Here is a 12,328-nt window from a genome sequence, read left to right as displayed (position 1 = left end):
TCCTATAAATAATTCATTTACGGTACAATTGGATGTATAATCCATTTACGGTACAACTGGATGTATAATCCTATAAGCTTTGTGATAAAGTATCCGAGCTCTCGAATTCATCCATTTACACATTAAAAACATGAACTTTAAATTAGCTCAGAAAGAATACATATAAGCTCAAATTCTTATACCTTGGTTGTACATGTTTATGGTACAACTGGATGTAAAATCCTATTTGTGCAAGATTTAAGGGGTTGATTTATAGAGATGATGAGGATTTTGATTAATCATCAGTTTCTATAACAAAAACGCAATGACAACATTGTGGCATTTGTTATAAACTATATCAGTTGTATAACATTCAGACATATAAGTGGATTATAGAGTTACTTATCTTATGGTCTCACTCACCATCGATTTTTAGCCGAAATAGTCTTACAGTTAGACTACTTGTCCTTGAAAGTTTCGTGCAAAATATATAAATACGATACATAATTTGGAACCAGCCAAATTATTCAAATCGTAATATGTACATCAAAATTCATCAAAAATTAGAACCAGCCACAAGTTATATACAATACAACTCATATAAAGATCCACTGACAAACAAATATATAAAAAAAAATCAAGAACAAAAATGTTGAAAACCATAACTCGAAATAACCTAGTCATGGCAACTTCTTGTTAGCACAAACCCAAACACCATCAACCCAATCTTGATGAACCCTCAAATGAGAAATCAAATACTTACCAATTTCAACCTCACCATTACCCCTCTCAAACCTAACATGATAAAGACTCCTTCTTCTTCCATCATAACCCGTCTTCTCTACGGTCCCTTTCCACCACCCGTCATTCGCGTAGGCATCCACCTCCGTCAACAACTCATACCTTTTCACCATCTTTTTCGGGGGCACCGGGCGAAGTTCCGATGCAGGACGGAATTCTCTTAGAGGGTATTGTTCGTCTTGGCCGAGTAATGTGTTGAATTGAACAATGTATTCGGTATTATTACTGGTGGTGATTTCTGAGATTATTGTTGCTGGGAAATATGAGTTTTCGAAGCCTTCTTCGTTGCAGCATATTTCTACTTGATCACCTCTCTTGAATTTTGTCTCCATCTTCTTGGTTTTTTACGGCTGTGCGTTCTCGATTAAAACGAGAAAATTGGGGTTTTGGTTTATCGGATTGGGAGATTTTAGGGTTTATATAGTGTGAGCGAAACAGTTTCGGGATTTACTGCCTTATCGATTCGCGTGTGTCGGTTTATTGGTTTTGAGGTTTTTAGAGATATACTACTATTGGTGTCCGGCTTCGCCCGGGCTACCTCTACTTACCATTAAAATTTTTTTTCATTAAATAAAGTTACTTAAAAGTTGCATAGGATAAGAAATAAAAAAAAAGGAAAGAATTCAATGTGTTTCTTGTAATAAATAGAAGTAAAAGTGATGAGATATTGCAATTTCCCATAACAATAGCATTTAATTCTTTCCTATTTTGTTTCTTATCCTATGTCTAGTGGACATAGGTTAGAAAAACTCATTTATCATTAATATATTTTTTTATAACATATCCTAAAATTACGATAAAATAAATTTTGAGAAAATTCACTACTCCCGCTATTAATATTTTACTCTTATTAATGAAACAATAGTAATAACATTTCACTAATTGACCGTAATCATTGTTACTTTCACTGCTCTCGCCGTAATTATTATTCTTTATCACTCTTTACTTTACCGCATTAATATTGATAATTTCACTACTCCTACCGTAATTATTGTTACTTTCACTATTGCCGCATTAATATTGATTATTTCACTACTCCCGTTTCTACCACTCTCACTAATCTCGTTGATAATATTGTTACTTTTACTATTCAAATAAGTGATTATTAACATATAACTATATCAAATGTTACTACAATTCTTTTCTTTATTACGAAATTACTTTTACTACTTAGGCATGCAATGTTAAGAGGATTATATATTTATATAAATATATTACATATATGCATTAAATCAAATCGAAAGAATTATGCGATATTATATATTATGGAATCTAACTTGAATTATTTATAACCTGCTTATTATATTTCTGTATGTTAAATAATTAACATCTCTATACATCTAATAAACTATAAAGTTTAATAAAATTGCATAGATTTTAAATTTAGTATATAATTTTATGATGATAATAATTAATACCATAAGTATACATGTTTATACTAATTAATTATTTTATTTTAAGGAAATTGACCATCTTCTAGTCTTCTATAAATATTTAGGAAAATTACCAGACATCTTCTTTCTTTTAGTCTTCTTGAAATTAACTATCTTAATTAATTATTTTATTTTAAGGAAATTGACCATCTTAATTAATTATTTTATTTTAAGTAAATTGACCATGTTTAGGAAAATTACCAAGCTTCTATATAATTTAATTTTAACCCAAACCATATAATATTTGCGCTGAGATCCCTTAATCGGGTCTATCACACGGTGCTATTGATTTAAAACTATATAGTATAATTAATTTGTATAACTTTCTTTAATTACATTGAAGCCCCTTGGTTTCTGGATTTAATATATAGTATTGATTTGTCTTCATTATTTTATTTTATTTTTTTTAATTGAGACTCAAAGCAGTACAATTTAGGGTGACGGGGGTTCAAATTCGTGACCTGTAAATTAAAAAGATTATTATACAAAATTCAACTACGACTGAGCGCGTGAGCATCTTCAAACCGAACCAATCTAAATTAACCGGACCTAAAAAGGAACAATTTGATTTTAAACCTATAGTTGCTATTGTGTGTGACCGCCGGACCTAGAAAGGAACAATTTGATTTTAAATCTATAGTTGCTATTGTGTGTGACCGACTGACCGTTGTATGATGCTCTGTAAAAATAGTGGCCATTTTATAATAAACAATTACTCCGTATTATTTTATGTTAAAAGTGTTCATTTTATGATAAGATAGTCACTTTTTTTACCGTAAAGTGATCACTTTTTACTTGATCGCAGTATCGCACCGTACAACGGTTTTATAATATAATTTGTGTTAAAACTAAATTTTAGGTTTTAAGTCAATTTAATAGGGAATAGATTTGAAACTGGTGCTTTTCAAGGGTTACTTAGCTTGATTATTTTAAAATGAAATCTTATATGCACATCAATACTATATATTAAATTCAGAAACCAAGGGATTTCAATGTAATTAAAGAAAGTTATACAAATTAATTATACTATATAGTTTTAAATCAATAGCACCGTGTGATGGACCCGATTAAGGGATCTCAATGCAAATATTATATAGTTTGGGTTAAAATTAAATTATATAGAAGCTTGGTAATTTTCCTAAACATGGTCAATTTCCTTAAAATAAAATAATTAACAAAGATGGTCAATTTCCTTAAAATAAAATATTAATTAAGATGGTCAATTTCAAGGAGACTAAAAGAAAGAAGATGCCTAATAATTTTCCTAAATATTTATAGAAGACTAGAAGATGGTCAATATCCTTAAAATAAAATAATTAATTAGTCTAAACATGCACACTTAAGGTATTAATTATTATCATCATAAAATTATATATTAAATTTAAAATCTATGCAATTTTATTTAACTTTATAGTTGATTAGATGTATAGAGATGTTAATTATTTAACATACAAAAATATAATAAGTAGGTTATAAATAATTCAAGTTAGGTTTCATATTATATAATATTGCATAATTCTTTCGATTTGATTTAATTCATATATGTAATATATTTATATAAATATATAATCCTCTTAAAATTGCATGCCTAAGTAGTAAAAGTAATTTCGTCGGTAAAAAAAAAGAATTGTAGTAACATTGGATATAGTTATATGATAGTAATCACTCATTTGAATAATAAAAGTTACAATATTATCAACGAGATTAGTGAGAGTGGTAGAAACAACAACGGGGTAGTGAAATAATCAATATTAATGCGGCAATAGTGAAAGTAACAATAATTACGGCGGGAGTAGCGAAATTATCAATATTAATGCGGCAAGAGTGACAAGAATAATAATAATTACGAGAAGTAGTGAAAGTAATAATGATTACGGGCAAGTAGTGAAATGTTATTACTATTGTTTCATTAATAAGAGTAAAATATTAATAGCGGGAGTAGTGAATTTATCTCAAAAATTTTTTCATCGTAATTTTAGGATATGTTATAAAAAATATATTAATGATAAATTTATGGGTTATGAAACTTTAAGTAATTTTATTTAATGAAAAAAAAATTAATGGTAAGTAAATAAATAAAATATTTCCTTGAGTCGTTGGTTATTTAATTGTTCATACTTTTTCTCATTGTTACCACTGTTACTTTCACTACATTCGTAGTTACTTAATGTAATTAAAGAAAGTTATACAAATTAATTATACTTTTTATAGTTTTAAATCAATAGCACCGTGTGATGGACCCGATTAAGGGATCTCAATGAAAATATTATATAGTTTGGGTTAAAATTAAATTATATAGAAGCTTGGTAATTTTCCTAAACATGGTCAATTTCCTTAAAATAAAATAATTAATTAAGATGGTCAATTTCAAGGAGACTAAAAGAAAGAAGACGCCTGATAATTTTCCTAAATATTTATAAAAGAATAAAAGATGGTCAATTTCCTTAAAATAAAATAATTAATTAGTATGAACAAGCACACTTAAGGTATTAATTATTATCATCATAAAATTATATATTAAATTTAAAATCTATGCAATTTTATTAAACTTTATAGTTTATTAGATGTATAGAGATGTTAATTATTTAACATACAAAAATATAATAAGTAGGTTATAACTAATTCAAGTTAGATTCCATAATATATAATATTGTATAATTTTTTCGATTTGATTTAATGCATATATCTAATATATTTATATAATATATAAGTCTCTTAAAATTGCATGCCTAAGTAGTAAAAGTAATTTCGTCAGTAAAGAAAAGAATTGTAGTAACATTGGATATAGTTATATGTAGGGGTGAGCAAAAATATACGATACGGTTTTATAATATGGATACGATACGGTATACGGTTTGAGTTATACGGATTTCCGTATATACGATACGAAAATCCGTATATACGAAACGGTTTTATAAAAACCGTACCGTATCCGGGTCGGGCAAAAACGAAACCGCATATACGGTTTCTGACACGGTTTGAAGTTTTTGTATAAAAAAAGTTAAAAAAATGCAAAGTTCCTCTTTCAACTCCACTCTTTTAATGTTTTTTACAACTATTTTTTACTAACTTATCTCAATAAACAAAAATCAGCCCTTTATAAGAGGTGGTCATGTTAGAGGTAATTATTAACTCTTGAATAATTACAATGTTTAATTGGGCATTTGTCACCAAACCGTATCCGTATATACGGATTCCGTATACACGGTTTTTCCGGGTACCCGAAAACCGTATATACGGTTAAACCGTATCGGATCCGTATAGTGATTTTTGTGATTTTTAAAACCGTATACCCGATACGATTTTCAAAACCGTATCAGGTACACGGTTTTGCTCACCCCTAGTTATATGATAGTAATCACTCATTTGAATAGTAAAAGTAACAATATTATCAACGAGATTAGTGAGAGTGGTAGAAACAACAACGGGAGTAGTGAAATAATCAATATTAATGCGGCAATAGTGAAAGTAACAATAATTACGGCGGGAGTAGTGAAATTATCAATATTAATGCGGCAGTAGTCACAGTAACAGTAACAATAATTACGGCGGGAATAGTGAAAGTAACAATGATTACGGGCAAGTAGTGAAATGTTATTACTATTGTTTCTTTAATAAGAGTAAAATATTAATAGCGGGAGTAGTGAATTTGTCTCCAAATTTATTTCATCATAATTTTAGGATATGTTATAAAAAATATATTAATGATAATTTATGCGTTATGCAACTTTAAGTAATTTTATTTAATGAAAAAAAATTAATGGTAAGTAGAGGTAACCCGGGCGAAGCCAGACACCAATACTAGTTATTATAAAAATTTAAATATTTATATTTAAAAGTGAGTTAGTCAAATAATAAGTGAAGTCGTGTCATTATATAATTGCTTTTTAAATATTAACAAAAACGACTTAATTTATTTATGTCCTTCTTTGTCATTTTGTTAAAGATGGAATAATCCGTTAATTAAACTATCTATTACCAGATGAGTAAATTAAAGTCTCTCCTAAAACAGGTGTACAATAACACATTTTAAACATTAGTAAAGTTATATAATGTCCTTATTACCCAATCATAAATCATGATCGTTAGTGGAGTTTATTGAAGTGGGATAATTAAGTAAATTAACTGATAGTTTACAATAATTTTTGTGTAAAACATCTTTATAGAAAAAACTAATTTTGTCACCCGTGCAATGCACGGGATAGTTTTATTTTTTTTAGAATTTTGACTTTTATTTTTATCCATAAAATTGAATGTCAATGTTTGAATATAAATGTATAACAAATTTTTGCACAAATTACGAGATATAGTATAAGACAATTACGTATTTTTTAAAAAATATAAATAGTTTCAATTACGAAGTTTTTTTTTTTTTTTTTTTTGTGTCAATTACAAAAACAAATATTTATGAACAAAATAGTTATCCAAAATTTGCACCGGAAATTTTCAACCAATTGACATAAAATATTTGCTCTTTTATAGTCTATCTTTTAATATTTAAAACAATACATCCATAACTTATCAGTTTCTACCTTACGTTTTTTTACCTTTAATTTTACCTCAGTTTCGTGCCTTTTGTATTTCTTCCCTCTTTCAGATTACCCATATGATGCTTTGCCTTATCTGCATTTACATACGTTTCACGATGCTTTAAAGTTTATATAAAAAATATATTGACCAAAAGGTAAAACATCAACATGTCAAAAACTTGACAAACGAATCAAAATATTGTGACATGTAAATCATTTAAATTAAATCAATTGAAAAACATGAATTAAAATATAAAACAAACGATTCATAAAACCAACAACAGAATAAATTAAAATATATTTTATTGGACACAACAAGAACAATAACAACAACAATACTCAACAATAATACTCAATATAGTCACTATAATCAAATAAATAAATTAAACCATAAAATATAATCCACAACTTTAGAAACTCATGGGCAAATGCAATAGATTTTAAATAAATAAAGTGAATAGAAACTACTATAAGTATTATAGGTTTTACAATCATTATACAACCATAGATTCCCATATTTTAATTTGGGTTTTTCTAACATGTGCCCTTAAGGCACATGATAATAAGCTAAATAGGGGAAGATTAATTTTCAAGATTATTACACTAATTATGTTAAATATGAGTTTCAATTCTAATTTATCATGAAATATTCACAACAATATTTCCCTAATTAGATTATTATCATGTGCTCTTAGGGCACATGTTAGAAAATACGTTTTAATTTTATTTTAAATTTATTTTGTAATATCATTAAATTATATAATTGATTGTCGACAAACTCAAGAGGTGAATTAAATAGGAAAAAATGATAATAAAAACTATGGAGATTAAGTAATACGGAGTATAAAGAGTTTTATCAATTTATTAACATATTATATTACAAAAATTAATTAAATGGGAAAAATTTTTAATTAATTTGGTGAACGTTAAGTATTATGAAGAGTTTTAATCAATTTATTACCATGTTTAATTAAAGAAAATAAATTAAATAGAAAAAAATATTAATAAAAATGGTGGGTGTTAACTAATTTGGACAGTTTTAATTAATTTATTAACATATTTTACTAAAAAAATTTCAATTAAAATGTCAAATTTTAATTATAAATTATGAAATTTATTAACATGTTTTATTACAAAAATTTCAATTAAAATGTCCATATTAATTATAAATTATGAAATTTTAATGTAAATTTGTAAGGGTTACCTAAATTTTGGAAAATAATATATTTAATATACAAAATTAATTTAAGAATAATGATGATATCCTTTAATATTATAAATAACTGAATTAAATTAATTTATAGATAAATGAATTAAATTACTGTCATGTAATAATAAATTGATAATTTATGTCACATTTAAAATATGTCACATCACATTTAAATATGCCACGTCACATTAAAATTTGATATGTCACATTATTTTAGCTACCCTTTTAATTAGATTTTAGGTTTTATAGCCATTACACAACCATAGATTCCCATATTTTAATTTTATTTTAAATTTATTTCTTAATATTATTAAATTAGATAATTGATTGTCGAGGAAATCAAGATGTGAATTAAATAGGAAAAATTTAAATAAAAATTATGGGGTTAAGTAATATAAAGATTTTAATCAATTTATTAACATATTATATTACAAAAATTAATTAAATAGGAATTTTTTTTAATTAATCTGGTGAGTGTTAAGTATTATGAATAGTTTTAATCAATTTATTACCATGTTTAATTAAAAAAATAAATTAAATAGAAAAAAATATTAATAAAAATGGTGGGTGTTAACTAATATGAACAGTTTTAATTAATTTATTAATATTTTTTATTACAAAAATTTCAATTATAAATTATGAAATTTATTAACATATTTTATTACAAAAATTTAAATTAAAATGTCCAGATTAATTATAAATTATGAAATTTTAATGTAAATTTGTAAGGGTTACGTAAATTTTGAAAAATAATATATTTAATATACAAAATTAATTTAAGAATAATGATAATATCCTTTAATATTATAAATACGTGAATTAAATTAATTTATAGATAAATGAATTAAATTAATGTCATGTAATAATAAATTGATATGCCACGTCACATTTAAAATATGCCACGTCACATTTAAATATGCCACGTTACATTAAAATTTAACATGTCACATTATTTTAGGTACCCTTTTAATTAGATTTTATAGATTATTGTTACCACTTACCAACACGTAGACACCTCTAAAAAGTTATGCTAATTAAACATATTAGTCAAAGGTATTAATAGATTCAGTTAATTATAACTGTTTTAAACCTGCTTCTATTAATATTAATTTGTTATTTATGCGCCTCATCTCTTATTCGAATTATTTATCTGTCTTATTTCTCTCATAATTTGATGGGCTTATTCTTATTCTTATTCTTCCCTTGGCATCCCAACCTTGAGAAGTCAGAAGGTGGTGAGGTTTAGAGCGAGTTGCAAGATCTACACCCTATTAACATTTTACCGAATAATTTAGTATAAAATTTATCGTCAAAGGTCAAATTAAATACCTAACAGATCGAGGTGCTAGATGGTTATGAGTTATCTAACAATTGGCACTCACCCAAACAAGAAAGATTCGAATTCCGACATGAACAATAATACAATATATCTCATGAATATTAACTAATTTAGATAGTAAAATAACTCACTAAAATCATCGATCCATGACTAGGAACGACTTGCTTGCAATTTTCTAAAACTCTAAAACTTGAGAGAGATGGTCTTTCAATAAGTTATTGAAAGATCAGTTTTCCGTACCCTTTTATTTGTATTTCGTGACCCTTTTGTTGTTGATTGTGACATAGTAATTTCGTACCTATTTACATAATAAATGTACCCATTTTATCTTTAAACATGATTTGTACCTATTTTATTAGCTTTAGTACCACTTTTTCTTAAAATTGTAAAATAATCTCTTAATAAGCTTATTGAGAGATCGTCTCTCAGGAGACCTACTCGGGTCCAATCAAACTAGTATAAAAGTTAACTAAACCATTGAAATAGTTTACTAAGTTAAAACGGTTGTATCTTTAAAAATGAAGTGACTTTGACCATTCGACTTGGTCTAATAAGCAATGACTTGAGAAATGTGATGGTAGAATTGTTTTCTACTCGCAGTCCCATAACATGCAACTTCTACATTATGCAAGTAGTCTTTGCAATGAGCAAAGGCAGGTTGGCACAAACGTACGATACACAAAAAGATAATAATGAGAAAGCAGCAGATGCAGATTTAATCATTTTCCAGTGACAAATGCAAGCTTTAGACATGATCCGATAGGCTCGCAGTAATCAGATCATCTTGGTTGAGTAATGTGTAACAAGAATCCACTATCCTCTCTCCAAACTATCCCTCCTTATATAATCCCTCCAATAAAGAACAAGGTTAGCTTAAGTGTTATCAACTGTAAAGTTGGGGTTCGATTCTTACACTCGACATAGAGCGCTCATTTGAATCAAACAACAAATATAACTAATTATTATTTCAATCATTTTTACACATTTGTTGAATATATTTGAGTCGTATTTTAATCAAATATATAAAATTGATTGGAATAGAGAAACTAATATTTTAATTGTTCAATTCTTGCTCAATTGCGCTCATTTGAACCAAAGAAAAAATATTACTCCGTATGATAATATTCAAATAATGAGAGATTGAGAGTCAACTAATAATGAGTTTACTTATAAAGAACATAAAATGTGAATAACATATAGTTTAAGTGTTTAACTAATCAAGTCAATTCTTGAAGCTTAGGTTGCAGCTTATCACACATACACTTTCAACAATAGTACTGAAACTAAAAGTCAGTCCATCCAAATTAATCATTAATCCATCCATAAATACAAAACGTCCGTCTTAATTAATCGTTAATCCTTTTATATATAATAACATAGGCTATATGAACCATAGACGGTACGGTAGTTCGAAATCTACATTATTTTGTTTGTCATCATTTTTGCATCGCATTTATCCCCGTCGATTACGTGAAGCTAGCATGACGACGGTAAATTCTTCACACTTTGATATTCCATATTGTAACTATTATGATGGTATTTATGAACTGTGATCTTTTGATTGCTCAGGTGACAGAGATGAGAGTCCACATGTGTTGTGCTGGTTGCGAAAGCAAGATCAGAAAGACTCTTCAGAAAATCAAAGGTGTGAACTAATTGCATCATTTCATTAATTATTCATATAAAAGTCTCATTGATTAGGAAATATACGCGTTTTAAGTCTAATGACAATTGTATCACGATGAGGACGCGTTATATAAGAAGAATTCGTGTTAATGTTATCATCAGGAGTGGATGAAGTAGACATAGACATGGGTCTGCAAAAGGTGACAGTGAATGGGTACGCTGATCAGAAGAAGATCTTAAAAGCAGCGAGGCAGAGCGGGAGGAGGGCAGAGCTATGGCAATTTCCATACCAACCCGAGCTTAGGAGTTTTACACATCAATACCCGACCAATTGCCAGGGAAATGGAGCGGTTGGGACAACATATTCGCAACCTCAGGCGTCATCATCGTACAACTACTTCAAACATGGGTATGATGGACATGAATATCATGGTTATCATCATAATTACAATAACGCCTCACATTCATCTTCTTCCCTTACTGCTGGAAGGACTGGTGATGTGTTTAGTGATGAGAATCCTCATGCTTGTTCCATTATGTAATTTTGAATGATTAATAATTTACTATTGAGTAATGTCATCTTACAAAACAGTGTAGAAATGTTCAAATTTGTGTTGTATTTCTTTTGCCAAGTATTGTACGATATATGTGACATTAATTTGTACTACCACCAGTTGTATAGTTTCTAGGAATATGCAGGTAGTGGGATTCGAACCCAGGGCGCTAGGTTGGAAATCAAAGCCTTTACTATTAAACCACAATGTCTATTATACACTTAATGAGATAACATTTACTTATCAGCTATTCAGCAATATTTGGGGTAGCAAAAATCCGTCTTCTAAACCAATTTTTTAAAGTTTGGGATAGCGACCGCCACCCCTTGCTACTAGGTGGCTTCGCCCCTGATTGTGGACGCGGGCCCACAGGGGTCGCTCGGGTAGAAAACGAGCAAGCTTTGCATTTGTGGAGTCGCCACCAATTTATTGTGGAGAATTGGAAACCGTTCGAATACCTCGTGCCATGTCAAGGCACAAAGTAGTGACATGAACACCAAGAACTCGTTACCCTTAGCATTCTATGTCTATAATGACTCTCGTGGATGCCAATGAACACGGATGTTCACAGAGATCTGGAGTAAGGGGTGAGGGTACGTATTAGGAAGCTCTTTTGATCGAACACCTAATCCCGCCCGCCTCGATAGCGGCCTCTACTAATGATTAGAGAAAATCGTCTATACTCGATATGTTGAAGGTTATATGCATGCAATGCAACATCCATTAAATTGATTCTAGTATGTGAAGATTAAACTAAGTCGTAAACATGTAATTTAACATGCATTAATGTCGAGGTAGGAATTTAGGTTAATTGCATGTGAGAGCATACAAACAATAAATAATAGAAAATAGAATAG

The 12,328-nt window shown here is 28.4% G+C and overlaps 1 protein-coding gene across 1 annotated transcript; it reads left to right on the top strand.

The window, feature by feature from the left end:
- The first annotated feature begins 10,468 nt into the window (after positions 1–10,468).
- LOC141621845 (heavy metal-associated isoprenylated plant protein 28) lies at positions 10,469–11,652 on the top strand. Its single transcript, XM_074438024.1, has 3 exons — positions 10,469–10,781; positions 10,861–10,936; positions 11,080–11,652. The coding sequence occupies exons 1-3, from the start codon at positions 10,677–10,679 to the stop codon at positions 11,457–11,459; spliced, it is 561 nt and encodes a 186-aa protein (XP_074294125.1). The 5' UTR covers positions 10,469–10,676; the 3' UTR covers positions 11,460–11,652.
- The last annotated feature ends 676 nt before the right edge of the window (positions 11,653–12,328 follow it).

The sequence above is a fragment of the Silene latifolia genome, chromosome X (assembly GCF_048544455.1).
Source record: "Silene latifolia isolate original U9 population chromosome X, ASM4854445v1, whole genome shotgun sequence".
NCBI lineage: Eukaryota > Viridiplantae > Streptophyta > Magnoliopsida > Caryophyllales > Caryophyllaceae > Silene > Silene latifolia.
This window is presented reverse-complemented; position numbering and strand designations above follow the sequence as displayed.

Excerpts from the sequence above, each read along its gene's own strand:
- LOC141621845 (XM_074438024.1), top strand. The coding sequence starts at position 10,677 with ATGAACCATAGACGGTACGGTAGTTCGAAATCTACATTATTTTGTTTG. Across the intron at positions 10,782-10,860 it reads GTGAAGCTAGCATGACGACG|GTGACAGAGATGAGAGTCCA; the intron begins GTAAATTCTTCA and ends TTGATTGCTCAG. Across the intron at positions 10,937-11,079 it reads GACTCTTCAGAAAATCAAAG|GAGTGGATGAAGTAGACATA; the intron begins GTGTGAACTAAT and ends TGTTATCATCAG.